This window comes from Maylandia zebra, linkage group LG5 (assembly GCF_041146795.1).
Source record: "Maylandia zebra isolate NMK-2024a linkage group LG5, Mzebra_GT3a, whole genome shotgun sequence".
Classification (NCBI taxonomy): Eukaryota; Metazoa; Chordata; class Actinopteri; order Cichliformes; family Cichlidae; genus Maylandia; species Maylandia zebra.
In genome coordinates, this window is record NC_135171.1 from 24,551,749 (window position 1) to 24,576,867 (window position 25,119).

At 40.9% G+C, this 25,119-nt stretch overlaps 1 protein-coding gene across 2 annotated transcripts; it reads left to right on the top strand.

Annotated features, from left to right (window-relative positions):
* Nucleotides 1-580: 580 nt before the first annotated feature.
* slc6a1b (solute carrier family 6 member 1b) lies at nt 581-16,326 on the top strand. 2 transcript variants are annotated; one of them, XM_004548553.5, is made up of 15 exons: nt 581-1,000; nt 2,240-2,684; nt 2,968-3,099; nt 3,245-3,345; nt 3,776-3,885; nt 4,298-4,430; nt 5,207-5,341; nt 5,974-6,077; nt 6,639-6,763; nt 7,402-7,514; nt 7,744-7,875; nt 9,802-9,904; nt 10,094-10,194; nt 10,565-10,732; nt 13,646-16,326. In XM_004548553.5, the coding sequence occupies exons 2-15, from the start codon at nt 2,438-2,440 to the stop codon at nt 13,757-13,759; spliced, it is 1,818 nt and encodes a 605-aa protein (XP_004548610.1). In that variant the 5' UTR covers nt 581-1,000; nt 2,240-2,437; the 3' UTR covers nt 13,760-16,326. The 2 variants fall into 2 exon arrangements, with proteins under 2 accessions (XP_004548610.1, XP_076740193.1); XM_076884078.1 differs by lacking the exon at nt 581-1,000 and adding an exon at nt 1,135-1,226.
* Nucleotides 16,327-25,119: the final 8,793 nt, after the last annotated feature.

The following is a 25,119-nucleotide window of genomic DNA, read 5'->3' on the forward strand; positions in this document are numbered from 1 at the left end:
TAATCTCCCAGTGAGAGCCGCATATTTTATCTCAATGTGGGAGTTAAACTCTGCATTAAGACTGCTCGTTTGAGATGTTCCACAAGGGTATTTCATTTTGGAAGACAGCGGGCTAAGAAGATTATAAGCACATTTTTCAATTTATCTCACACACCCTGACTCCTTTTATTGGCTGGGACCCTCTTATCATGTTTTGCCAGCAGCTAAAGCAGCCATTGGCATCTTCCACTGTATCCTCTACTTTGGAGTAGTTGCATTTGATGCAGTATTAGACTACACTTATTTTTACCCCGAGTGTGGCCTTTTTGAACATTTTGTTTCTCATAGTTGTGCATGTGCGTTATTAATGCGTTTCGGTGTTCTAAATGGCAACTTGATGAAATCAAGTTAATTCAAGGGATGACTTTGGGAAAATAGAGGATTACATAAAAGTGTTAAGTCTGTGTTATTCATCATCTGGACCTTGAGTGAGTCACAAAGGGAGAGAGGGGGAAGGGGGAGGTGGGAGAGAGAGAGAGAAAGAGAGAGAGAAGTTGCTGATGTTTAAAAAAACGGGAGAAAAAAAGCTGCAGGAGTAACGATATAAAACCTTGAGACAAGCGGATGCTCCTCTCTCAAACCCGCTGCCATCTCAGTGGTGGAAATGTTGGAGTTGGGGAGGGTCGACTTTGAGGTGACATTGACGCTATGTAGACGAAAGTGAGGATCCTGCGCTCCATGTTACGTCCCTGCTCGCTTCAACTGAGACGGCGGCAGCTCCTTTTCTCCGTCTTCTCTCCCCTCCTCTCTTTCAGCACCACTCCTTTAAGGACAGCACCTCGCTCTCAAAGACGCATTTGCCCACTATCCTCTCCCCTTTCGGATCATATATTCGCTCGCTGTCGCCGAATGCAAAGTTTTCACCGCGGTTTGACTCAGTGCAAGTGAAAGGAAGTTACTTTTTTCCAAAATCGGGATATTCCCCCCCGGAGAAAGAATCTGCAAAGTAGCGGACTGTATTGTAAGTATTCACTTGTACGGGGTGCAATTTACATAAATTCGAGAAAAGAAATGCATTTGTTACACGCGAGGACCATCAAGGAATTTGCCGTGTGCAGATGTGCTGAATTTGCGTAAGGATATGCAGCTGCGCGTGAGGTCGACGAAGACTTTTTACTTTTTTTTTAGTTTTCTTCAGGAGCCATTAGCATCTTCTTTGATCTTTCTGTTCTACAGCCACATTTCATGTATGTGAAATTTGAATCTGTGTTTTGTAGATTGTGTAATTTAAATACGCAGAAAATGCACAAGCAGTTCTTATCGCGATGTCTCTTAGATGCAAAATGTCACATTAACTTGGAATAGAAGTGGTGTATTTTTATTAGTAGACTGAAATATGAAAAAATAACACTCTAGCTTCCATCTGTAAATGCAACCCCGGTACCCCGCTTCTCTCAATTACGCACAAGGTAATAAGGGAGCACAGAGAGCGCACTCTCTGCTCACCATTTTAACGGTCGTTTATTTTGCATTTAAAAATGCTATTTAAAATACAAACAGATGACGTAGATCTTTTACGTTTATTTACTAATTTTTTTGCATTAACTGAAATAACTATTGCAAATTAGAACTCTATTCCATGGATATTTGATGTAGATCTATATTCAAATTGCAAATTCTGGTGAGTTATTAGCCTCTCCAGGTGATTCACTATCGAGTCTGATTTCTAAATGTGTTTAATTGCTTTTCTCTTGTAAGGGAGCAGTGAGAAGTGGGCCATTGAATTTAGAGCATAATGAATCAAGGACAAGAGCAGGCTCTAAATTTCTGCTAACATGGATTCACTCCAGGCAATTAAAAGTGATTCATATTGCATGAGAAGCTTTTATTTGATCCCGTGGGATTCACAGAACACGGGACAGACTTTTTTGTCACCCCTTAAGAAATGTCACGATATATATACATGTATAAAGAGAGAGAGCTAAATAGATATAATTTAATTCAATCTGTCATTTAACAGAATTTTTTTAGGAATATTTAATTCCTCTTTAAATGTTTTTTTATTTCACCCAAGGAGTTAACATCCACAGTAATTATCGCAAAATTAATCCCTCATTATTATTAGGACATTCGTTTTAAGGCTCTATGCATATATATTTTGAATAAGTATATTTGCATTCAAAGCAACTAACAATATCTAATTTAGGAATGTCACTTTTTCTGTGAAATTTATAACTATATTATTGTTTTTGTTTTTTAGGGTCACTGGATTGTTGCTAAGGTCCTCGCCTCGCCTTTTCTCCAAATCACTCGCTGTACCCCAGTTTTCGTTTTTTTCCCCCTCTCGGCTGTTGTCTGGGAACTGGAAGTACGGGACGGATAAACTGCTGTCTATCTGGACCAGTGCTGAAACCCCCTCTTCTCCACTGGTCAGGACTGTCCGACGCACACCTCGACCATGGCTACCAACGGGACCAAAGCCTCGGACGGACACGTCTTAACGGAGACGGTGAATGACGCGCCCACCACCACGCCAAACGACAAACCCAAAACCTTGGTGGTGAAAGTGCAGAAGACGAAAAAGGAGATACCCGAAAGAGAAACGTGGGGTGGGAAATTTGACTTTCTCCTCTCTTGTGTCGGATACGCAATCGGACTCGGAAATGTCTGGAGATTTCCTTACTTATGTGGAAAAAACGGTGGAGGTAATGAGGAATTCTTGGCAATTTTCAGATATCCACACACCAGAAGGAGCGCAAAGATCTCGACATTAAAACCTGACAGTTTGCCCAGGACTTCTTTATTTATAACAGATATAAACTGCATGTCCAGTATAACCGTGCGTAATTGCGCACAGACAAATAGCTGTGACGTGATCTGGGGCGCAGAAACAAAACACCCCTAATATGTTTTATTGGATTATGTTGAAAATTATTAGCATATCCTTTGTCGTCATTTACACACCTTTACTTCTCACCTTTCATTCAGGGGCCTTCTTGATTCCCTACTTTTTGACCCTCATATTTGCTGGTATGCCTCTGTTCTTTCTGGAGACGGCTCTTGGTCAGTACACTTCTATTGGAGGTCTTGGAGTGTGGAAGCTGGCTCCAATGTTCAAAGGTAAATTATATGTATTGTTAAGACTTGAAACTAAATTTTCTAAATAACTACTTTATTTAGGCATTCTAAGTGGACTTACATGTGTTCCTCATTTTGTTTTATTCAGCACAATTTGACATCACACCTTTATTTTCCATTGTTTCAGGTGTTGGCCTGGCTGCTGCTGTTCTGTCCTTTTGGCTCAATATCTATTACATTGTTATCATTTCCTGGGCTATTTACTATTTGTACAACTCCTTCAGTGCTGTGAGTATTTGAAATTTAAAGTCCTACATTTCTTAGCAAATGTAGTAACAGGGCACTAATTCTGAACCTTTAAGGGCCGAGATTTTCCAGATATAGCCCTGTCTGTATTGTTAGTACTATTACTTTCTAACCCTTTAATCATGAGGCAGGTGCTGTTTGCCAGTATCTCTTATATAAGGCCTCACAGCCCTTAACAGAGTATGACATTTATTACTTCCTTTCCCACATAATTAGTGCCTTACACAAGGTATTGATAAATGCATTTGGCGATGAAGCATTCACTGCTCTGAGAAAACCATGAAATCTCAGTGTCCCGAATGAGTATCGTGGTCTTGGCAGCTTGACAGCTAGAGAGAATAGGCAGTGGGAGAGTGCTCCAAATAAAAGAACCTGTGTGTGTCTGTTTGTGTGCGTTTTCCTTAAATTTCAGGATTTGCCGTGGCAGACTTGTGGAAATAGCTGGAACACAGAGCGCTGCTACACCAACTACAGCATCACAGACACCTCAAACCTCACCAGTGCCGTTGTAGAGTTCTGGGAGTAAGCTGGACATTTCAGTTAATGTTATTAATAGGTTTTAACTGCATAGTAAGGTTAGAGGTTCCCTTATGTGCATGATCATTACATCATGGGTCAGAGTTAGATATGGCCATTTGCATATGATGACTCAGTGGCCATATCCGTTAATAGCAATCTACCCAGAATATCAGCAGAGGAGGAAAATCTGTGCACAAATGGATAATGGATGAGAAAAATAACGTGTGCACAGAAGCACAACTTCCTTTCGCTATCATACCTTTAAGCTTTAAGGATGAGAAAAAAGCCATCAAAAGACTCTTTGTGAATATCCAGATGCATGTAGGCACATTTGTGTATGCTTCCATGCATGCTACATATGTGACATCAAGGATGCCCTTGTGTATTGTAGTAAGACCCCTTTACTTCCCTCCAGACGAAACATGCATCAGCTGACCGATGGCCTGGAGAAGCCTGGGGAGGTCAGGATCCCACTGGCTATCACACTCGCCATAGCATGGGTCCTTGTCTATTTCTGTATCTGGAAGGGAGTCAGCTGGACTGGCAAAGTAAGTAGGAGAAGAAGGTACAGACATCAGCATAAACAATGAAAAAGCCAAATATAGAACTGGAACAACAGAACTTTAGATTATTGTTGAAATAAAGGGAGTTACTCACTTATTTTAGAAATTTTGTGTAATTTCCTGTTAGTGTGGGAAAAGAGCTTCACTGGTACACTGTCACAAAAAAGTTAAAAATCATACAAAAAGATTATACATGGACACATAGGCTATCCCTTTGGAATATCCTTTTATTATAAAGCATGTTGTGTTATATAAGTACCAACATTTTGCACAATGGCAAACAGCCCGACAGAGTTTGCATCATCTGTACACTGAGCTAAAGTATGAGATTTCTATTTGCTGTTGCTTGATCTTTATTTTGATGTCTGTTTTTTTCAGTATGGCAAAAGGAGTTTCAACAATTTCCTAACTTTCACAACAAGATCCTCTGCTGATTCATTTTTATGCAGTAGATGTTATCTTGGCTGGCATGATTAGTGTTGACTTTGACAGCACAGTCTGAAATTAGTTCAGATAAGGAGGGAAATAGTGCGCCGGGAGTGTGCTGAACCCAGTCTTTCTGGGGTCACTGTGCCTCTGGGAGATGGTTGACTAGGGCACTAAGCTGCTCTGTGTGGATGGTGCCTCAGTAACACAATAAGTTGATGAGATTAAGAACTTGTCGGTTTTCAAACTGCGCTCTTGCCTCAAATATTCTCGGGAGATCTTAAAGATGGCTTAGAGAGATTATTTTGCAGTAATCACGATTTTGTGCCCCGTAGGTGGTGTACTTCTCTGCCACGTACCCTTACTTCATGTTGTTCATCCTGTTTTGCCGTGGTGTCTCTCTGCCCGGTGCCATTGATGGAATCCTCTTCTATATCACACCAGACTTCAACAAGCTTAAGGAGTCTGAGGTGAGCTCGCTGCTCTTTCTGATCACGAATACATGTAGATATTCTGCAGCAGCAACCAAAATTAAGGTTGCTGCAGAGTATAAGATGAGCCCCAACTTGATGTGTTTTGGTTTTTGGGGTAATGTTTCAGGGTTGTTGTTTTTTTTAACATTATGTAGGTCTCTGTACCTACATGAATGGATGGGAACTAATAAGTCAACAAGATTCCAGATCCATTTTCAGTGATTGCAGAGCTTTAACGTGAATGTCTGTGAATGATGTTTATAACCATGATTGTTCATTGCAAGTACCATTATTAGCACAGTTCACAAATACTTTCTTTTACAGTATTGATTATGAGATAATGTGTTTATTTCTGTAAAGACTGAGAAGCTGAGGTCAGATCACGATTCAGTGATTTGACAGTTGATCAAATAGCATCAGGCACGACAAAACAATGCTGAGGCGTTACAGTGCAGAACAAACAGTTTCCCTCTTTCTAGCATTTATGCACATGCTTTCATCAGAGAAAAGAGTCCTGATAATCAGTAAATGAATATAATCCTGGCCGGTTTTTCAAACAAAAATCTTCTTTTAGCAGCAATTTTTGCACAAGCACACTTACTTGAACCTCTTTTCTGTCTGTGTGTCAGGTGTGGCTCGACGCTGCCACTCAGATCTTCTTTTCCTACGGGCTAGGATTAGGCTCTCTGATTGCTCTCGGCAGCTATAATCCCTTCACCAACAACGTATACAGGTAGGTGAATAAAATACTGTTTCTGTTTATTTACAGCTTGAATTAAATGCCTGTTAAAAAATTACCATCTAACACCACTCACTCATATCATTTATTTATTTATTTTTTATATGGAGACCGTGCAGATGTCTCTTCCTGGGATTATTTTTGGTTTCCGTGACAGCATAGTGTCTGCAGTTTGTTCTATTTTGGGACTATTTGAGCCCCCTGTTATATCAGTTGTTTCATTATTTTGGCTCCACATAGTGTTTTAGATTCAGGTACACACATTTGGTGACTGTCAAAGGCTGTCACCTTATAAAATAAACACTGGCCATCTGCCCATTTGTCTCTCTAGTCGTAAAACTGCTAGAACTCACTGCCGTTTTATAAAATCAGGACATTATCAATGTATTCAGCTGTTGTGCCACTGCCAGATGCAAAATGGCTTTCCACCTTTCCCTTTCCACCCCACCCCCCACCACTCCACTCCCACAAGCCTCGCCACAATGTGTGACGGGTTGATAAGGAATTGATATAGGCGTGACAATGGCTGCAGCGTGCTTTGTCTCTCCCCTACAGAGATTCTGTCATTGTCTGCTGCATCAACTCCTTTACCAGTATGTTCGCCGGCTTTGTCATCTTCTCCATCGTGGGATTTATGGCCAATGTGACAAAGAGACCCATCGCTGATGTGGCAGCCTCAGGTAATTGCAATCAATGTTGAAACTCAATAGTAATAACAGACACAGGCAAAAGATAATATGACTACAAATACGGTGCAAAAAGTCAGCCATTGCAGCTGCTATAATTTTGAAGGGACAAATGATTTTTTTTACACTGTTGGTCCAGATTGCTGGGATTATTAGAAGGGAAATACTTTGCAAAAACTCTCTGTACTCTCAGTCCTTTACAAATACTCAGCTTTGACATTCAGTGTACTTTTTTCTCTCAATGACACTTCGAGATCAACTTCTTTTTTTTGTTTCTTCTTTTATCAAGTTTTACACTTTCAGTACTGTCATATGAGCCCAGTTTAAATTTATTGTTTTGACTTCTTCAGTCAAAACCAGATACTTTTAGCTGCTCCCTTATTCACAAGGAGTCACCACAGTGGGTAGCTCCCCATGTTTGATTTGGAAGATCTTTACATCTGATGCCCTGCCTGATGCGACTCATATAGAGTAATCTCCCAGGACAGGAATCAGGAGCCTATCACTTGTTAGGCAATTGTGAAAGCCATTACACTATGGAGCCACTACGTCATAGCCAAATACCACATGTTTTATTTGTGTCCCACTGTCAAATACAAATCACATTATCTCTGATATTTATCTTTTATCAGGACCTGGCTTGGCTTTTTTGGCATATCCAGAGGCTGTCACCCAGCTTCCCATTTCCCCTCTCTGGGCAGTGTTGTTTTTCTCCATGCTCTTGATGCTGGGAATTGACAGTCAGGTAAAGATATTTCAAGAAAAAATGTCTCCTTTTACCAATATGAAATGCTTTCTAAAATACTTTTCTAACCTTCAAATAAAAATGATCTAAGTTTTCAGTTTGATACTGCACTAATGTGCCAAAAAACTTACCATTGCTCTTTTGCTCAGATACTAAACCTTAGCAATGTTTTTATTGTGACAGAAATGTATTGTGTAACAGTTTCAACCTGATTCTGCAATATCTCCAGTTCTGCACTGTGGAAGGCTTCATCACTGCCCTGGTTGATGAATTCCCCCATGTCCTTCGAAAGCGTAGAGAGATCTTCATTGCAGTTGTCTGCCTTATTTCTTACATCATTGGCCTGTCCAACATCACACAGGTGAATATGAATGTGCACTAACTCTGAATGTGCAGGCATGTCAAACATAAGGGTTGTGGGCCAGAATCGGTCCTACAAAGCACCCCCCATGGCCATTCATGCTGCACCACTGTAATTAAGTAACAAATTATTAAATAACAGATTTTTTTTTTTTTACTACTTACTCTGGAATGTCTGTATTTTACAGTAAGTCCAAAGTAAAAAAAACAAAACAAAAACAACAACAACAACAGGTCATTTAATAGGACATTTTCTGTGAATTTACCTTCTGTTTTATATTTACATTAACAACAACCAGACATTAACCTGATCAATGCCTGCATTTGTTGGGTTCATCTTTACACTTTGTAAAACAGTCATAGGGTCTAATTCTTGAGACTAACATGCCAAACTGATTCACAATATTTAGTATTTACTCGAGTACAAAAAGAGATCCCCCAACATCTACTAGCAAGATTCCCATGTGGTGTGATCTGGTCATTAAGGGCTCTGATTTGCATATCATATCAACATATCCTTGAGAAATGATAAAATGGCTTTAGTCTAGTACACGTTCTCTTCAATTTCTAAATATTCATTGAAACTGCTGCGCATATTCAAGGAGGAGGAACCCCAGCGCTTTGTTAATCACATCATAAGGTCACAAACAATTTATTAAAGTAACCTGACTGTCCGAGGAGGCGAATATCCCAACGTTTTCTCGACACATTCATTCTCCTTAGTGAATGAGCCTTTGTAGACAATTCATAAGCTTCTAACATGTCACCTTTACACTCGGACTGTCTACTGATTTCATTTTCGGGGCACATTTATCCTCCCCCAAAGGAAAACAGCCCTTTGTTTCTCCTGACCCCACATTCGCTGCTATTTCTGTACTCTCAGGACAGCCATACTTTGCAAATGTGATTCAAAAGCTTCAGTTGTTCCAAAATCACTAGTATATTTTATTATTTCCTCAATAATTTTAAGTCTTAGCATTTCAGTATTAGTCACAGCTCATTTATGAGTGAATGACCTCTGTGTACAAGACAAATTTTCCTGGGGCTTATGCACAGTGCGCTATTTTAATCCCATTTTAATCTACAAGAGCTGTTTTAACCCAATTATGACTGTAATTAAAATAGGTGTTTTAGTCTGTTGAAGAGAAATGTCATTGTACTTAATCATTTGTCTTTTCTACTATGCTGGATTTCAGATTTGAGTAATAAAATGACATTTGAGGGCTTAACACAGTTCTATAAACTATTGTTTACACATAAATATTTAGCTATCAAAGTTTATTTGAATATATTGGAATTCCAAACTCTGCTTCTTCAATTGACACACTCTGAGTCATTTCCCTCAGGTAACATTATGCTAAAAACACTTCAAAGATTTGCATCAGTTTGAAATGCAAGACAAAGAAAATGATAAGCAAGAAAAAAAAAACCAACGTGTCAGTAATATGCAATAAAAGCTTCTGCATCTCTTGAGCTATGACAATTCAAGAGCCTGCGCTGTTCCTCTATTCCAGTCACATTGGATTTCCATCATGCTACATGCACAGCACGTTATTTTATGGCAGTTATCCTAATCGCTGTTCCAGGCAGTATGAAGTATATCAAGCTTCAAAATGTAGAAGTGGACAAACTCCAAGAAGTCCTCTTGAGCTGGTCTCTAGAATGACTTGATAGCTGCAAGGCACTAAATGCTGGCACTGTAGAAATTTGAGCCATATTGGTACTGCGTGCACTGCACAGTAGGAGAAACACAGCTTTTCACAAAGAATCCATTTAGAGTTCTGAGTTCATCAGTTGGATGTTTAACCATTTATTCTCACTCTTGATGTTACTTCACTGCACTAGTTTAATACTCTCCCGCACATGCCTGTAAGTGCTTTTTCCATTACTTCTCCTTTCTCATCATGTTCTTTGCCTCTGTTTTCAGGGTGGACTGTACGTGTTTAAACTGTTTGATTACTATTCAGCTAGTGGGATGTCCCTACTCTTCTTGGTCTTCTTCGAATGTATCTCAATCTCATGGTTCTATGGTGAGCCAAACAAAAAGGGTTTTTTTTCTCCATCTTAGAACAGTAAGTGTTTTCTGTCTTTTAGCTGCCAATTTGGTGTCGCTACAATGCCAAGCTTTGACATCTAAGACTCAGATGGGAAACATATAAATCCACAGTGACATAATGATAAAAACAGCACTGATAATGTTTTTGGTTTTTTTGTTCCAGGTGTGAACAAATTCTATGACAACATTGAAGAAATGATTGGCTACAGACCATGTCTCTGGTGGAAGGCCTGCTGGGTTGTCTTTACTCCACTCGTTGTGGCTGTAAGTGCGGCAAGCACAAACATAACACAAAAGAAAAATAGTACTCCACTGTGGTCAGTATTTTATTTGAAGGCACTCTGTATATTGCAAATGACTTGAACCATACATTTAAGAAAAAGTGTGCCATTGTTTGATGATTGCTTCTCTCTCTGGCTGGAGTCTATTTCTTTTCACTGACACTTGATTTAATGCTTGTGTTAACTTGCATTTAAGCACCATCATCCAATAGTGTGTCCCAACCACATCTGTATAAGACAATATAGGAAATAGTACAATTTGCAAAACTCTTATCTTAGCTTAAACATTATGCAGTTTGGTAGCATATTTGTAAGCATAATTAGATCTTTTCTCTTGTTCCTCTTGCGTACAGGGAGTCTTCTTGTTTAGTGCAATACAGATGGTTCCTCTTACTATGGGCGACTATGTGTTCCCTGCCTGGGGTCAGGGGGTCGGCTGGTGCATGGCCCTCTCCTCCATGATTCTCATCCCTGGCTACATGGGCTACATGTTCCTCACACTCAAAGGCACATACAAAGAGGTAAGACAAATATATTAATGCTTGACTTTTTTAATTGTATTTCACAAATTGTTATAATTGCCTGCTTTACACTACAAAAATTAATATCCTTTTCTTGTTAAGAAAGGAAGTGGGATGTTATTCTTTTTAAAGCTATGGTATAAATGCCAAGAGTGTACGGCTGACAAGTAGCTAAAGATAAACCAGCGTATAATGCATCACTATACCCACCTCTGAGCTTTTCACACATCTAGTAGCTTTACCCTGGACTCTGCAGCTGAATAAGCCACACTGAGTGTTTCAAGTGGATTACTTCTTATGCATGATTTTTTTGCACAAGCCAAACTGATATTAGCTCATACAGGATGTAAGGCGATCCTATATGCAGATAAAGAAAAATACAAGCCCAAAGGATTTAGTGAAAGATCCATTTACACCATGTACAGAAGTTTAGATAAATATTTAGGTCACCACAAATGCAGCCCGCTTTACCAGAATATACTAACCCATGAGCTTTATTACCTTTACTTTTTATTAATTTCATAATGGGCAGCTTTGAAAGTACTATGAAAGGATTATAATTAAGGGCCAAACAGAGAACCTGTGCAGGCACCAGCAGTCTTCTATTCTCCTTCTTCTTCTTTGTCCACTGGCAGTTCCCTGATTCTTTTTACCGAGTTTAATGGCTTTGCCACGAGTGCTCTAGGGCCACCAATGGTTCAGATTTAGCGGTATGTTTAGGCACATAACTTTTAAAAAACACAAATGAGGCAAATTAGCTACTCGTGGATTCCAAAGAATCTTAATATCACCATAACTTTGGGACATCTCATGAGTACATATTCTAGCATAAGGATGTTTATTCTCAGTGCATTCTTGTTCTCCTTTCCTAAGTCCTTATGAATTCTGATTCTGAAATGTGATTAGGTAAAAGAGATAGGATGTACTTTTGAAACACAGCCAGCAATGCAGCAATCACATTAAATTGTCAGTATATTACGCCTCGGGAGTGAGAACGGGCTGCATCTGACCAGTAGACGGTCGTACAATAATAGTAAAAACAGAAAAACATAATCAGAGTCAACCAATAGGCACAGAGGGCTTCTATTTCAGCCTATGCTTGCTCTGTTGTCCATTCATCAGGTCTGGCTGCACAAACTAGGCTCAAGGACTCAAATGGAGTTCACACAATACAAAGCATCAGACAAGTGGGTTGATTGTCACAGAACTGCTGCTGAGTTTTCCTTATGCCCAAGAAGGTCTCCTAGTGCCTCATTTCAGTGAATAAAAGAACAAGACATTCAGACAAAATTGGCATCTGCTGGGAATTTGCATGTGTGACCATCAATATTGCTAAAAGCTATGTCAACGCCTATAAGAAGGTACAAACTTGCAGTTTCTAGTGTAAAGCTATAGAGCTGATCAGTTCTATAGCTTTAGTAGTGTTTTGTTTTTGTATGATGTTGGACGAAAGAGATATAGGACATAAACAAGAATTTTTGTGTGGTGTCTCTGGAAGGCCCCAAAGCCAGGATATGTCTCCTTTTCAACCTAATTGATGCAACCACCATGAGTGATTTCATTGAAAGGCTACATTTTTTTCTGATGTCTACAAATATTGTCAGAGGTGATCTTCAAAACAACCCTCTCTAAAGTTATCACATGGATTTTGACTTTTCTATCCATTTGCCCCTTACGGACAATTGATATAAAAAAGGAAATCATACTGTAGCACAGCATCTCTTTCATAAATTAACATCAGTCTTGGTGTACACACTATGCACTTTTTTCTGAGTCCCTAGAAGCCATGCAAATGGTAAAAAGAGGTTTTATTTTCAATCAGTGCTAACAGATACACCTTTAACATAATCAGATCAAACTGACATTGTGACTGTACCCTGCTGAACTTCTTGGCCCCCTTGTTGCCGCTTGCAGCTATGTTTTGTAATTAATTTTGTAATTTAGAAGCCAAAAGATGCTCCACACTGAAAGGGAAAAGGATGAGCATAGCGAGTGTGACTTTGCTCCATGCATTAAAACTGTACAGCACCACTGTAATTCAATGGTTTTATAATAAGTAAAACACACTAGCATCCTGGGCAAAGTAGTAAATTGTCATGAAGCGTAGAGCGGTGATAAAAGGATTAGTGAAATAGATTTTTAATTAGTTTTGTTAAATAATTTCTGATAGCTGTGTGCTGTAACAGTGACAATGACATACAACAGCCATGAAGTCCTTGGTAAATGACGTTTATACGCAGGGCAGTGCCACGCTGCATTTTTATTGACCTGATGTTACTAATCACTGTAAGAGAATACCTTTTCTGGTATACCATTTACATTAACAACTTCTTGATTTGCAGTCATCCACAGTGAGCCGAATAAGCAGGCTTACAGATAGTCTCTTAGTCTCCTCTGACAGATATAGCTTTATAGTCACCACTGACAGAATAAATGGGCGATAATTGCAGACAGTGGAACAGAGGCTATCAGAGGCGATGTGCAGGCGTCAGATCCTGCAGTAACAGCTGATGGCTGATTGTCTAATTGTAGCAATCAGCAAGTTGATTAGTGCTCTGCACCCAGGCGAACACTTAGTTTCACAAACACTCCATAAAAATGTTGACTGCAAAGCCCTGTTCTGACGCTGCATAGCTGAGAGCATTTTTTAAAGATTTAGTAAGTTTAGTAAGTTTGGCCCATGGAAGTTTGTTGGTGTCATTAGTAGGTTTCACTCTCTAAAGGTATATTAATTCATATAACTTTATCTCAGGTTGGAAAGCATCCAGTAGAAGAATGTTTACATTCAAAGCCTAAGGTCATTTATCCCTTAAGCTCACAGCTGCATAGCTCATGTGGTTTGTTACAGCCTTTGGATTTGAACACTGACTTCTCAGCTCACGATATTAACTGTGGTACTGATCTTCTTCTCAGCGTCTGCGGATGATGATCAAGCCTTTGGTACTGGTGAAGGCTCAGGAAAATGGTCCAGACCAGCAGACAGAAAACCAGAATCAGAACCCTGCTACTGAGGAAGCCTACATCTAAAAAGGTCTGATCTCTGTCTCAACAGCCAGACTGGCACTCCACAATAGAAGAAACGTAATCAAGGTTGGGAACAACCACTAGACTTTTATGTCTGCTTTTATTCACCTACCTCCTGGGGACATGTGAAACCAACCTGATTACACAGTTATTTTTAGGGGGTTTTCTGTATGTTTATTTGTAAAATACAAAGTTATAAAACTTATGATGACAAGCAAATTATCCAGCAAAGTTATTGTGATATTATGAATTTCATTATGCAAAAAAGTTAGCCTTTTTAGAAAAGGAAATGTGACTTAGTAAAATACTGTATATTGAATATATATAATTAAAATTTGGAGGCCCATGTTGATTCAGTAGTAATGTGCTTTGAGTAATCTACTAAACTCCAACTATTGTACAAAAGGGTTTATCGGTAAAATGCATTTTGCATGTCCATGAAATAAATACATCAAAATAAATGCCGTGTAGTAGATGAAAACACAATTTGAAAGTTAGCAAAGTGGAAATGGAATATTGAGCAATTTAAGGCAAAGACAATGTGGGAACATGCAACAGGTAAGGCCAAATTTGCTTTTATTTTTAAAACAAATTTAACTAGACTATCAATCCCCTGCAAATCCTGCACTTCACCTGAAATGTTTACTACCCGTGTCTGGGGATACAACTGAAAAGCACAAGTACAGTATGGAATTTCTAAGTGTCCAATTTATTTTTGGCATGAGTGAAAACTGTGACCACAGCAAAAATAACATATATAATACATAGCAAGAGACTGTTATAATTGTTTCTTTGTTTTCTAAAGAACAATAACTTTGTATGTTGTCCAAATCTTTTTTGTAGAACAAGTTTTAGGTTATTTTCTATGTGTGTGAGTGAGAAGGACCAAATTAATGCTCTGAGACTGCTGACCCACTGAGCATTTATGGATTAAATAAAGAGTCTAATTAAAGTAATTATTCGAGAATCCCCTTTTGACTATAGAGCAGCAGGGTAGTGAAAAGAACAGTCGCCCACAAGCACAGTTTGAATCTGTAAACTAGTACCTCTAAAAATAAAGGCGTAGCCATTACAAAACTCCTACATGTGCACTTCTTCTGGAGAGTAAACATTTGGAAAATGGTGACTTTTCTTCAACTGACACCAATTAAGTAGAAGGAAAAGTGTTACACTGAAATAAAACAATACTAATTCAGAGTTTAAACTGTGAGAGCTAATAGGCTGCAGTGTAGCGTGCGAGATGATTTCTATCATTACTACCATTATTCTGTCTGGAATCGTTTACTTGTGTATCTATTTAGTAACCCACTTCTCAGGAACAAAGGTGGAAGTGACCAAATTCTCTCAGATACTACCACGATACACTGAAACAATGAATGCTGTATTAAACGACAACAAGTGTGAAAATGGTCATTTTTTTCCCCATAAATTCAACATGCTACCTGAAGCAGCAACAAAACATAAAGTCGCAAACCAGAATGAAGACTTCACACATATATATATATATATATATATATATATATATATATATATATATATATATATATATATATATATATATATATATATATATATATATATATATCTACTTGGGTACATTCAAAAGCTGATCCAAATTCCTGCCTCTTTTCTGTGTGCCATCTGCTCTGCTAGCATATTTTCTTTCACTGTGTATAAGCTGTCATGGCCTTCACAGATGTTGGTAGAAGCCATAAGTTGTTCCTATTCTGTCTTATATTTCCAATACAAGAAATGGGCAGATAAACTTTGGCACAGACACAGAACAAAACTGGCTGAAGTACTGTTAACAGGACATAGCCAGATGCTTTATAGGCCAACACCACCGAAAACTACTCCTTTTCATAGGGTGAATAAAAACCTATTATAACATATCAAGTTGCTCGGCAATATAATAGCATATGAGTAGATCCTGACTTTGTGACAGACCGGAGATATCGCTGTATTACTACGAAGAAGGATCAAGAGAATTTGCTTCTGTGGCAGCTATGCGACAGGAATCAGGTTGAACCAGTCCCATCTTTTCTTTTATTTATGTTTTTTTTTCAAAGATGTGTTTAAATGTGCAATGACTAAAGGGTTCCGTGAATTTTGTATAAAGTTACCATATTGCAGTTTTCTCTCTTGAATGATGTTGTAAACTGGACTGTGTAATACATGTATCTGTGAATGTCCGTACAACCTGGATTTTTTTTCCTTTCGTCTAAATGTTGAACAGAAAAAAATGATATCATTTGCTGTTTTCTGCAATAATACTGTCTCAGAAACTAAAGCACATATCTCTCAACTGTAAAAAAACAAAAAAGCAAAAAAATATGAAGATAACAGCAGAATAGATTAATAATAAAGAAGATTATAATAATGATAATAACAATAATGTAATAGAAATGTCTAGTCAGAGAATATTGTTTTGTATATTTCTAGCTGTTTCATGGGCCTAATGTAAAATATTATATGTAAAAAATATAATAAATGTCTAGATGGTGTTATATGAAAAAGCATGATTGCAATATATGTTATCTGCAAAATAAATAAAGTTCTATAGATTATAATCCCTGTGTTATGTGTTCATTCCATTTAAAGGGTAGGTGAATAAAAGTCCACTCCATTTTAAATGCTTTCATTTTCTAAAATTATTTATTTATTGTGGAACTATGCAGGTGGTTAATTGTGGAACAAATTGTTTTATGAAGAACATTTTACCCTTAGAAAAAACTTATTTTCTGTTTCTATAAAGAAAGATGTTATTGCACATTACTGACCTGTTCAGTACTATGGTAGTTTTTTGCACGAGTTGGTGAATATGCAATCAGCTCTGTCACTACAAGAGATGTTTGCTGTAAACATAACTGATAGTTTCTGACAAAATGGTTCATGCCGCAGTAACATTCTTGTGACACCTGCACTGAAGGCTGGGCCAGCACAGACACTACAGCTATTTTGGCTAAAAGCCAATTCCTCCAAGCCACAATGCACAATACATTAACCTACATTCATTTCAGTCCAAATAATCATCAAATAACCAAAATATGCACATAGAGAAGGAAGCGTGGGAAGAGGACACATTGTAATTTAACGGAATTTATGACTAGGGAAGACCAATAAGATTGGAACAAAATATGTGACAAAGTGATATTTAAATAATAAATGTAACCTTCAAAAATGTGGGGGTTTTTAAAATCACATTTCCTTTTTTATTCTGAAACTGTAAAAGCGTATTGTCAAGAATTAGATGTAATGAAACAGATGTAAATGTCAGTAGTTTAGAGTCACTATTTAGCATCAAGGCTATGGACTTGTCACTCTATAAAAGAGCACACCAAGCTCAATATGGCAAAGTCTGGGAGTAGCACTTCCACAGGAAGCCAGTGTGCTTTTAACTGCTTGTCTGATAATGAGATTTAATCTCCCTTTCCAGCCAAATAATTGCAGCAAGCTCCAACACAGAAAATCCCATCATGGCCCAATTTTTGCAGCAATTGACGAAGTGAGGATAGGTAAGTAAGTAAAGCATTGTTTCAGTTTCTAGCTAAAATCCAGTTCATGTCTTGTGAAACTACACAAAATTCAAATTAAAAAAATCATTGGAGCCTGAATCTCCTTAACCAAAAAAGACATGATATGGAAGTTACTCTGTTCTGTACAGCCACTGTTTGCCCTTACAGCGGCACCATATAGTGATTGCAATAGCAGAGATTTCATGCCAGCCGTGCAGAAGAAGGCATGGGAAATCAAGACACAAGACAGAGTAGTGAGGGTACATTGGATATATAATGCAGCAAACTGTGTTTGTCATGTGAGCATGGCAGCAAATGCCATTCATCATCCTAAACTAGTCACAGGCTTTTGGTCAGCTTAAGTACATGGGATAGAATATAATGTGAATGCAGAATATGTAAAGCATTTATTGTCATTGTGTTGGTGGTGACATCATCACTTCTTGCAACATTTTTAAGTAATGTTCCTTCAGTTTGTGTTAGGCTTGCAGCCAATGCCAGATGTGAAACCATTTACAGTATATGTGCTTGCAGCTCAGCCATTTTAGCTATTTCCTTAGCTAGTATAGTGCAAACACACACCACTATTGGTGGTTAAACACTAGTCACAGTATTACTGTTTCCTTCTGAGAACCAAATCTAACCCCGGGGTTTGGGATTTGAAAAAGCAACCCTACATATTTGTTTAATATGTGCACTGAAGAACATATCCTGGTCAAAAATGACTCCAAGGTTCCTCACAGTGTTACTGGAGGCCAAGGAAATGCCATCCAGAGTAAGAATCTGGTTAGATACCATATTTCTAAGATTTTCAGGGCCCGAGTACAATAACCTCAGTTTTATCTGAATTAAGAATCAGAAAGTTAGCGGCCATTCAGGTCTTTATGTCTTTAAGACATTCCTGCAGTTTAACTAATTGGTGTGTGTTATCTGGCTTCATGGACAGATAGAGTTGGGTATCATCGGCATTGCAGTGAACATGTATACTATGTCTTCTGATGATACAGCCTCAGGGAAGCATGTATAAAGTAAACAGAATTGGTCCTAGCACTGAACCCTGTCGAACTCCATAATTGACCTCAGTGTATGAAGAAGACTCTCCATTTACATGAACAAATTGGAGTCTATTAGATAGATATGATAGAAACCACTGCAGCACAGTACCTGTAATACCTACAGAATGTTCTAATTGCTCTAACTGGATTGTAAATACTCAGCTATTAACCTAACATGAATGTCTGCAGGAAATCTGAGCACCAACGAGCACGCAAACATCTGACAGAATCCCCACAGCCAAACCTAAAATGTTTTTGCTAACCACTGTAATAATTTGCTGCCCAACAAATACAAATATTATAAAAACTGTAACATTTTCTCTGGGCACTCCAGCTTACTCCCACTGACTGAAGAAAACTGGTGATTCTAAATTGGCTGGGATAGTTGTGGGATCCCCCCACAACCCAAATTACAAACACGGTAGAAATTGCATGGATGGTGCCTCAACATAGGAAATAGGTTTATCCATCCGGATGTCTGACCGGCCTGAATATGACAGCCAAGGCTTTTTTCCTCCCTATCTGGAACCAATACCACCGTACTGGCGTTCCCTACCACCGTCACCAATACCACCGTACTGGCGTTCCCTACCACCGTCACCGGATCTGCGGAAGCGACGCAGGAGACGGGGTAACCGTGGAGGTCGTCTTGTGAAGCTGAAATCCTGGATTTCTCATTTTCCCCATGAGCTCCGCTGCATCCGCCGCTTTTGTCCGCAACTATTGGTGCCATTGCGTGCCTTGGATCCGGTGGACTCCTGGCTGGTTCCTGTTGTTGGGTCTTTCGAAAATGGTCCAGCAAAACTCTCTCCTCTACGGCATATGCGCTGGCGCGGAGTTGACAATAAAAATCTTCGACCGGTGGATCTGGTTGCTAATACCTCGGAAGTTTTGGACCCAGTCCCTCTCAGGCTGGGTCTAATAAATACCAGGTCGGTGGTCAACAAGACCTTCATATTGAAGGATTTTTTTCTCTCTCGTGTTCTGGATTTACTCTTCTTGACTGAAACCTGGATTTCTCCCGGTGAGTTAAGCGCTTTCATTGAACTAGTACCCGCTGACTGTACCTTTTTTAATGTTCCGAGAGCTTCTGGTCGCGGAGGAGGGCTTGCTGTTGTTTTTAAGGCTCACTTGGACTTGAAGCAGCTTTTCCCTTCGTCTCGCTACACCAGCTTTGAACTCTGTTTATGTAAACTGGGCCACTCGCCTTCGTTGTTATGTGCGATTGTTTATCGCCCGCCGAAATATAACAAGGTGTTCTTATCAGAGTTCTCCGAGTTTCTTGCTGATTGTGCATCACGATATGACCAGATCCTCCTGCTTGGTGATTTTAATATTCACGTTTGCTGTCCGGGGAAGCCCCTGGCCAAGGACTTTCTGGACTTAGTGAACTCTTTTAATTTTGTCCAATTTGTTAGTGGTGGCACTCAAGAACGTGGTCACACACTGGACTTAGTTTTATCTCATGGTTTATCTGTTTGCAATGTACGGGTTGAAGATGCAGTATTTTCTGATCATATGCCTATCTTATTTGATATTGCTCCTTCTAACGCTTTTGCAAATCAGGCTGCACCTGCTCGATGTTATCGTGCCTTTGGCTCTGATTCTGCCGAACGGTTTTCTATACTGTTTGACAAATTTATGTCTTATGCCCCTGAGTTGCCCACTGCAGATGACCTACTTTTGTATTTTGACTTTGCTTGTAAATCTGTGCTTGATGTTGTTGCCCCTTTGAGAGTAAGAAAATGTAAATCTAAGACTAATCCTTGGTTAACAGATCATACCCGAGCTATTAGAAGACAATGTAGGAAATGTGAAAGACAGTGGAAAAAAGACAGATTGCATGTCTCCCTGGAAGCCCTAAAGATTAGTTGGAAAACTTATCAGAGGGCAGTTAAGGCCGATAAACACTCCTACTTTTCTCAACTTATTTCGGCCAACTCTCATAACCCTCGTGTTTTATACAATACGATTAATTCTGTACTTAACTTGGAGGGTTACAACCTTTTGCCGTCCTCTGAGGCTATGTGCAATAAGTTTATCACCTTTTTTGTGGACAAGATTGCTAGCCTGAGGCCTCTGATTCCACCTATTGTTGATCCGGCCATGCATGCTCCTTGCTCAAGCTTATTCCCTGCTTTTGCACCGATTTCTCTGCGTGACTTAGAGGAGTTGGTGCTACATGCTAAGCCCTGTGGCTCCCCAAATGATGTTGTTACTCCCCGCTTTCTCCAAAAAGTATTTCCCATCCTTGGACCTTATATCCTGAAAATTATCAATACTAGTCTGTTAACCGGTCAAGTTCCTAGTGGGTTTAAACATGCAGTCATACACCCCTTACTTAAGAAACCTGGCCTTGATAGTTCTACTATGTCAAATTTTAGACCTATCTCCAAACTTCCCTTTTTAAGCAAGATCTTGGAGAGGATTGTACATACCCAACTGTTGGATTATTTGAGCGACTCGCAATTGTCTGAAATTTTCCAATCTGGTTTTAAGCCCTTTCACAGTACGGAGACAGCTCTTGTTAAAGTTATGAATGACATTCTTGTTGCTACTGATCGTGGTAAATATGCTGTGCTTGTCTTATTGGATATGACAGCTGCATTTGACACAGTGGACCACGACCTGCTGATCTCCCGCTTACATCACTGTGTGGGAATTTCTGATCTGGCATTGTCATGGATAAAATCATATCTTTCCGAAAGGAGTTTTTGTGTCAAGCTGGGGTTGGCCGCTTCCTCTGTGGCCCCTCTGCTTTGGGGTGTGCCCCAGGGATCTATCCTTGGGCCATTACTTTTCTCGCTGTATTTACTCCCCCTTGGTGCGATTTTTCGTAAACACAGAGTGTCATTTCATTTGTATGCCGATGACTGTCAGCTTTACTTACCTTTTAGTCATTTGGATACCTCCCCATGTCAATCACTGCTTGACTGTCTTAGCGATATTAAATTATGGATGGCAAATAATTTTTTGAATTTTAATGGTCGCAAAACGGAAGCAATTTTATATGGCCCGCATCGTTCTACTGATTCTCCAGATGTTGATTTTGGTGATTTGACCTCTCATCTGAAAAGTTCAGTCACTAATCTTGGTGTTAAACTTGATTCTGCGCTTACTTTTGAAGGTCATGTAAGTGGGGTGGTAAAATCAGCTTTTTATCACCTCAGACGCCTGTCGAAGGTTAAGCCTTTCCTTTCCAAACCCAATTTGGAAACTCTTATTCATGCTTTTATCACCTCACGTCTGGACTATTGTAATTCCCTTTTAATAGGGGTCGGGTCGGGCACCTTGTCACGCCTGCAGTTAGTGCAAAACGCGGCGGCGTGATTTTTAACCGGTAGTAGGAAATTCGATCACATCACTCCGGTTCTGGCTTCCTTGCATTGGCTTCCCATTGATTTTAGGGTTCGTTTTAAGGTCCTTTTATTGGTTTTTAAATCTCTAAATGGTCTGGCTCCTGTGTACTTATCTGACTTGCTGAAGCCACATGTTCCTCCTCACTCGCTCCGTTCAGCTGAGCAGCTGCTGCTGTCGGTCCCCAAGTCGCGGCTGAAATGCAGAGGAGACCGTGCCTTTTCAATTGCGTCTCCGATGTTCTGGAATAACCTTCCCCTCCAAATTAGACAAGCGTCATCAGTGCAGGTCTTTAAGTCCAGATTGAAAACCTATTTTTATTCCCTGGCTTTTAACTCTGTAGGAAACTGACACCTTCTTATTTATTTTATTGTTTGTAATGATTTTATGGTATTTTTAATTTGGTTGTTGTTTTGATCTGTGTTGTTCAGCACTTTGGTCTGCCTGGTGTGTTCTTAAAGTGCTATACAAATAAACGATGATGATGATGATGATGATGATGTCAGCTGCTGGTGTTGGTCCACTGTGTTTTATCAAGGGCAGGGTCCATGCAGCTAGCTATCAGGAGATTTTGGAGCACTTCATGCTTCCATCTGCTGAAAAGCTTTATGGAGATGAAGATTTCATTTTTCAGCACGACCTGGCACCTGCTCACAGTGCCAAAACCACTGGTAAATGGTTTACTGAGCATGGTATTACTGTGCTCAATTGGCCTGCCAACTCTCCTGACCTGAACCCCATAGAGAATCTGTGGGATATTGTGAAGAGAAAGTTGAGAGACACAAGACCCAACACTCTGGATGAGCTCAAGGCCGCTATCGAAGCATCCTGGGCCTCCATAACACCTCAGCAGTGCCTGTCATGGTCCTGGGTCGTTGACCCAGTGTTTTGTCCCTGCCAGAGGCCTGCGCGCCTGCTGGTTCTGCCCTGTATGTGCCAGAGGCCCCCGTGCTTGCTGGTTCTGTTTTGTCCCTGCCAGAGGCCCACGCGCCTGCTGGTTCTTTCCTGTGTGTGCCAGAGGCCCCCGTGCCTGCTGGTTCTGCCCTGTGTTTGCCAGGGGCCCCGGTGCCCACTGGGGGGCCCGAGGAGCCCGTCCAGCCACCAGCTGCTCCACCACCAGCATCATCCTCCTCCTCGCCTGCCGCAGCAGCAGCTTCATCATCTTCATCCTTGCCTGCCGCAGCAGCTTCATCATCCTCATCATCGCCTGCCGCAGCAGCTTCATCATCCTCATCATCGCCTGCAGCAGCAGCTTCATCATCCTCATCATCGCATGCAGCAGCAGCTTCATCATCCTCATCATCGCCTGCAGCAGCAGCATCCACTTCGCCTGGCCTGGCCTCTGCTTCAGCTTCGCCTCGCCCGGCCTCTGCATCGGCTTCAGCTTCGCCTTCACCTGGTCCAGCTTCAGCTTCAGCTACGCCGTCACCTGCGGCGCCACCACCTGCGGCCTCCACGCCGTCACCTGAGGCGCCACCGTCTCTGGCTTCCATCCCGTCGCCTGCAGCGCCATTCTTGTCTGGTCCACCCTCAGAGTCTTCATCCTCGTCTGGTCCACCCTCAGAGTCTTCATCCTTGTCTGGTCCACCCTCAGAGTCTTCATCCCTGTCTGGTCCACCCTCAAAGTCTTCATCCTCGTCTGGTCCACCCTCAGAGTCTTCATCCTCGTCTGGTCCACCCTCAGAGTCTTCATCCTCGTCTGGTCCACCCTCAGAGTCTTCATCCTCGTCTGGTCCAGCCTCGTCATCCTCGTCTGGTCCTGCCTCGGCTTCTGCCTCGCCTGGTCCGGCCTCTGCCTCGGCTTCTGCCTCGCCTGGTGCTGCGGGGGCCACGCTGCCTTCAGGTCCCCAACTGCCGCCTCAGCATCGGCCGCTGGCTGGTCATCATCGCCTTTTGCGCGGTCGGCCTCCAGACCTGTTTCGCCCTCGTCACTGCCGTTGCCCTCTGTGGTATATTGTAATAAGCAGCAGCTATTACTACCTCCCACCAGTAGGTGGTATGGTGTTATTGTATGTGTTCTGAGCTTATGGAGTAAAAGTCCGGACCTCCACCATAGCCTCGTCTCAGTCCTCTGTGCTTGGTCTAAAGTTATTGTTGACCACAACCCACGCTACACGGGCAGTTGGAGCAACACTGCATAAAGTTACAACATGGTGTCAGAAGTCGGCAAGACCGTGTGAACAGGGACCGCGACGTGAGTAAGCTAGCCGTAGATTAGCTAACAGTAGCCATTGCTAACGGCATGGAGCAATTCAAGCCACCATCACCGCTACTGCTCACAGGCAATTTATCTGAGACCTGGCGCAGATGGGAACAAAGATTCGGACTGTATATGACTGCTACGGGTGCGTTGGAGAAGGATGAAAAGGTTAAAATAGCCATTCTTCTCCACACTATCGGCGAAGAAGCGCTTGAAGTGTACAACACGCTCACAGTGACCCCGACCGGAGACGCACTGACAATGGCGGACATTTTGAAAACGTTTAAGGAATACTGTAGTCCACGAAAGAACGTTGTTTTTGAACGCCACAAGTTCTGGTCATACCCAATGTCGGCGGATATAACAGTGGACAGATATGTCACGGAACTCCGTCAGAGAAGTAAAAGTTGTGAATTTGGGATCAATGAGGACGACATGATCAGGGATAAATTGGTGTTCAGCATAAGTGACGCAAGACTAAAAGAGAGATTGCTTCGTGACAACGACCTCACACTGCGCAAGACGATAGAAATATGCAGATCAGCAGAAGTGGCCAAGTCACAGATTCAGGCCATGCAGTCAATAACTGCAGCCCAAGACACGTCAGTGGACGCATTAAGAAAAATGCCAGGATACATTAAATCAGGACACAGTAAAAACAAACTGAGCAACGACAAACAAACAGTTTGTCACAAATGCGGCAACAAACACGCATTCCGACAGTGTCCAGCCTATGGGGCAACATGTCACAAGTGTGGGAAAAATAACCACTTCTCAAAAGTGTGCAGAGCTAGCGCAGAGAAGAGTAGACACTTCAAGAAAACAAAAACTATTAACAACATTGAAACTGATGGCGATTCACTATACATCGGCATGGTATCCAGCGACAAGCACAAGACTGGCAAATGGCATGAAAGTGTGACAATCGGAGACGTACCACTCACCTTCAAGCTAGACACAGGTGCGGACGCAAATGTGCTCCCCAGATCAGTTTATGACGAGTTACCAGATATGCCTCGGTTACAGCCCACAAAGACTGTACTCATAGCTTTTGGTGGAGCCCGCATACGTGCAGATGGTGTGGTGTCTCTTGAGTGTGAAGCACGGAAGCACAAGGCTGTGTTTGACTTTCTTGTATCAAGCCATGCAGATAAACCGATCCTAGGTGGACAAGCTTGTGAAGAGCTCCATCTGGTGCAACGAGTTGAGACCCTTGCCATGACATCCTCTGTACCG

Bases quoted from the DNA above. Each gene is read 5' to 3' on its own strand.
- slc6a1b (XM_004548553.5), top strand. From the start codon at position 2,438: ATGGCTACCAACGGGACCAAAGCCTCGGACGGACACGTCTTAACGGAG. The intron at 3,346-3,775 runs GTGAGTATTTGA...CTTAAATTTCAG, and splicing joins TGTACAACTCCTTCAGTGCT to GATTTGCCGTGGCAGACTTG. The intron at 7,515-7,743 runs GTAAAGATATTT...CAATATCTCCAG, and splicing joins TGCTGGGAATTGACAGTCAG to TTCTGCACTGTGGAAGGCTT.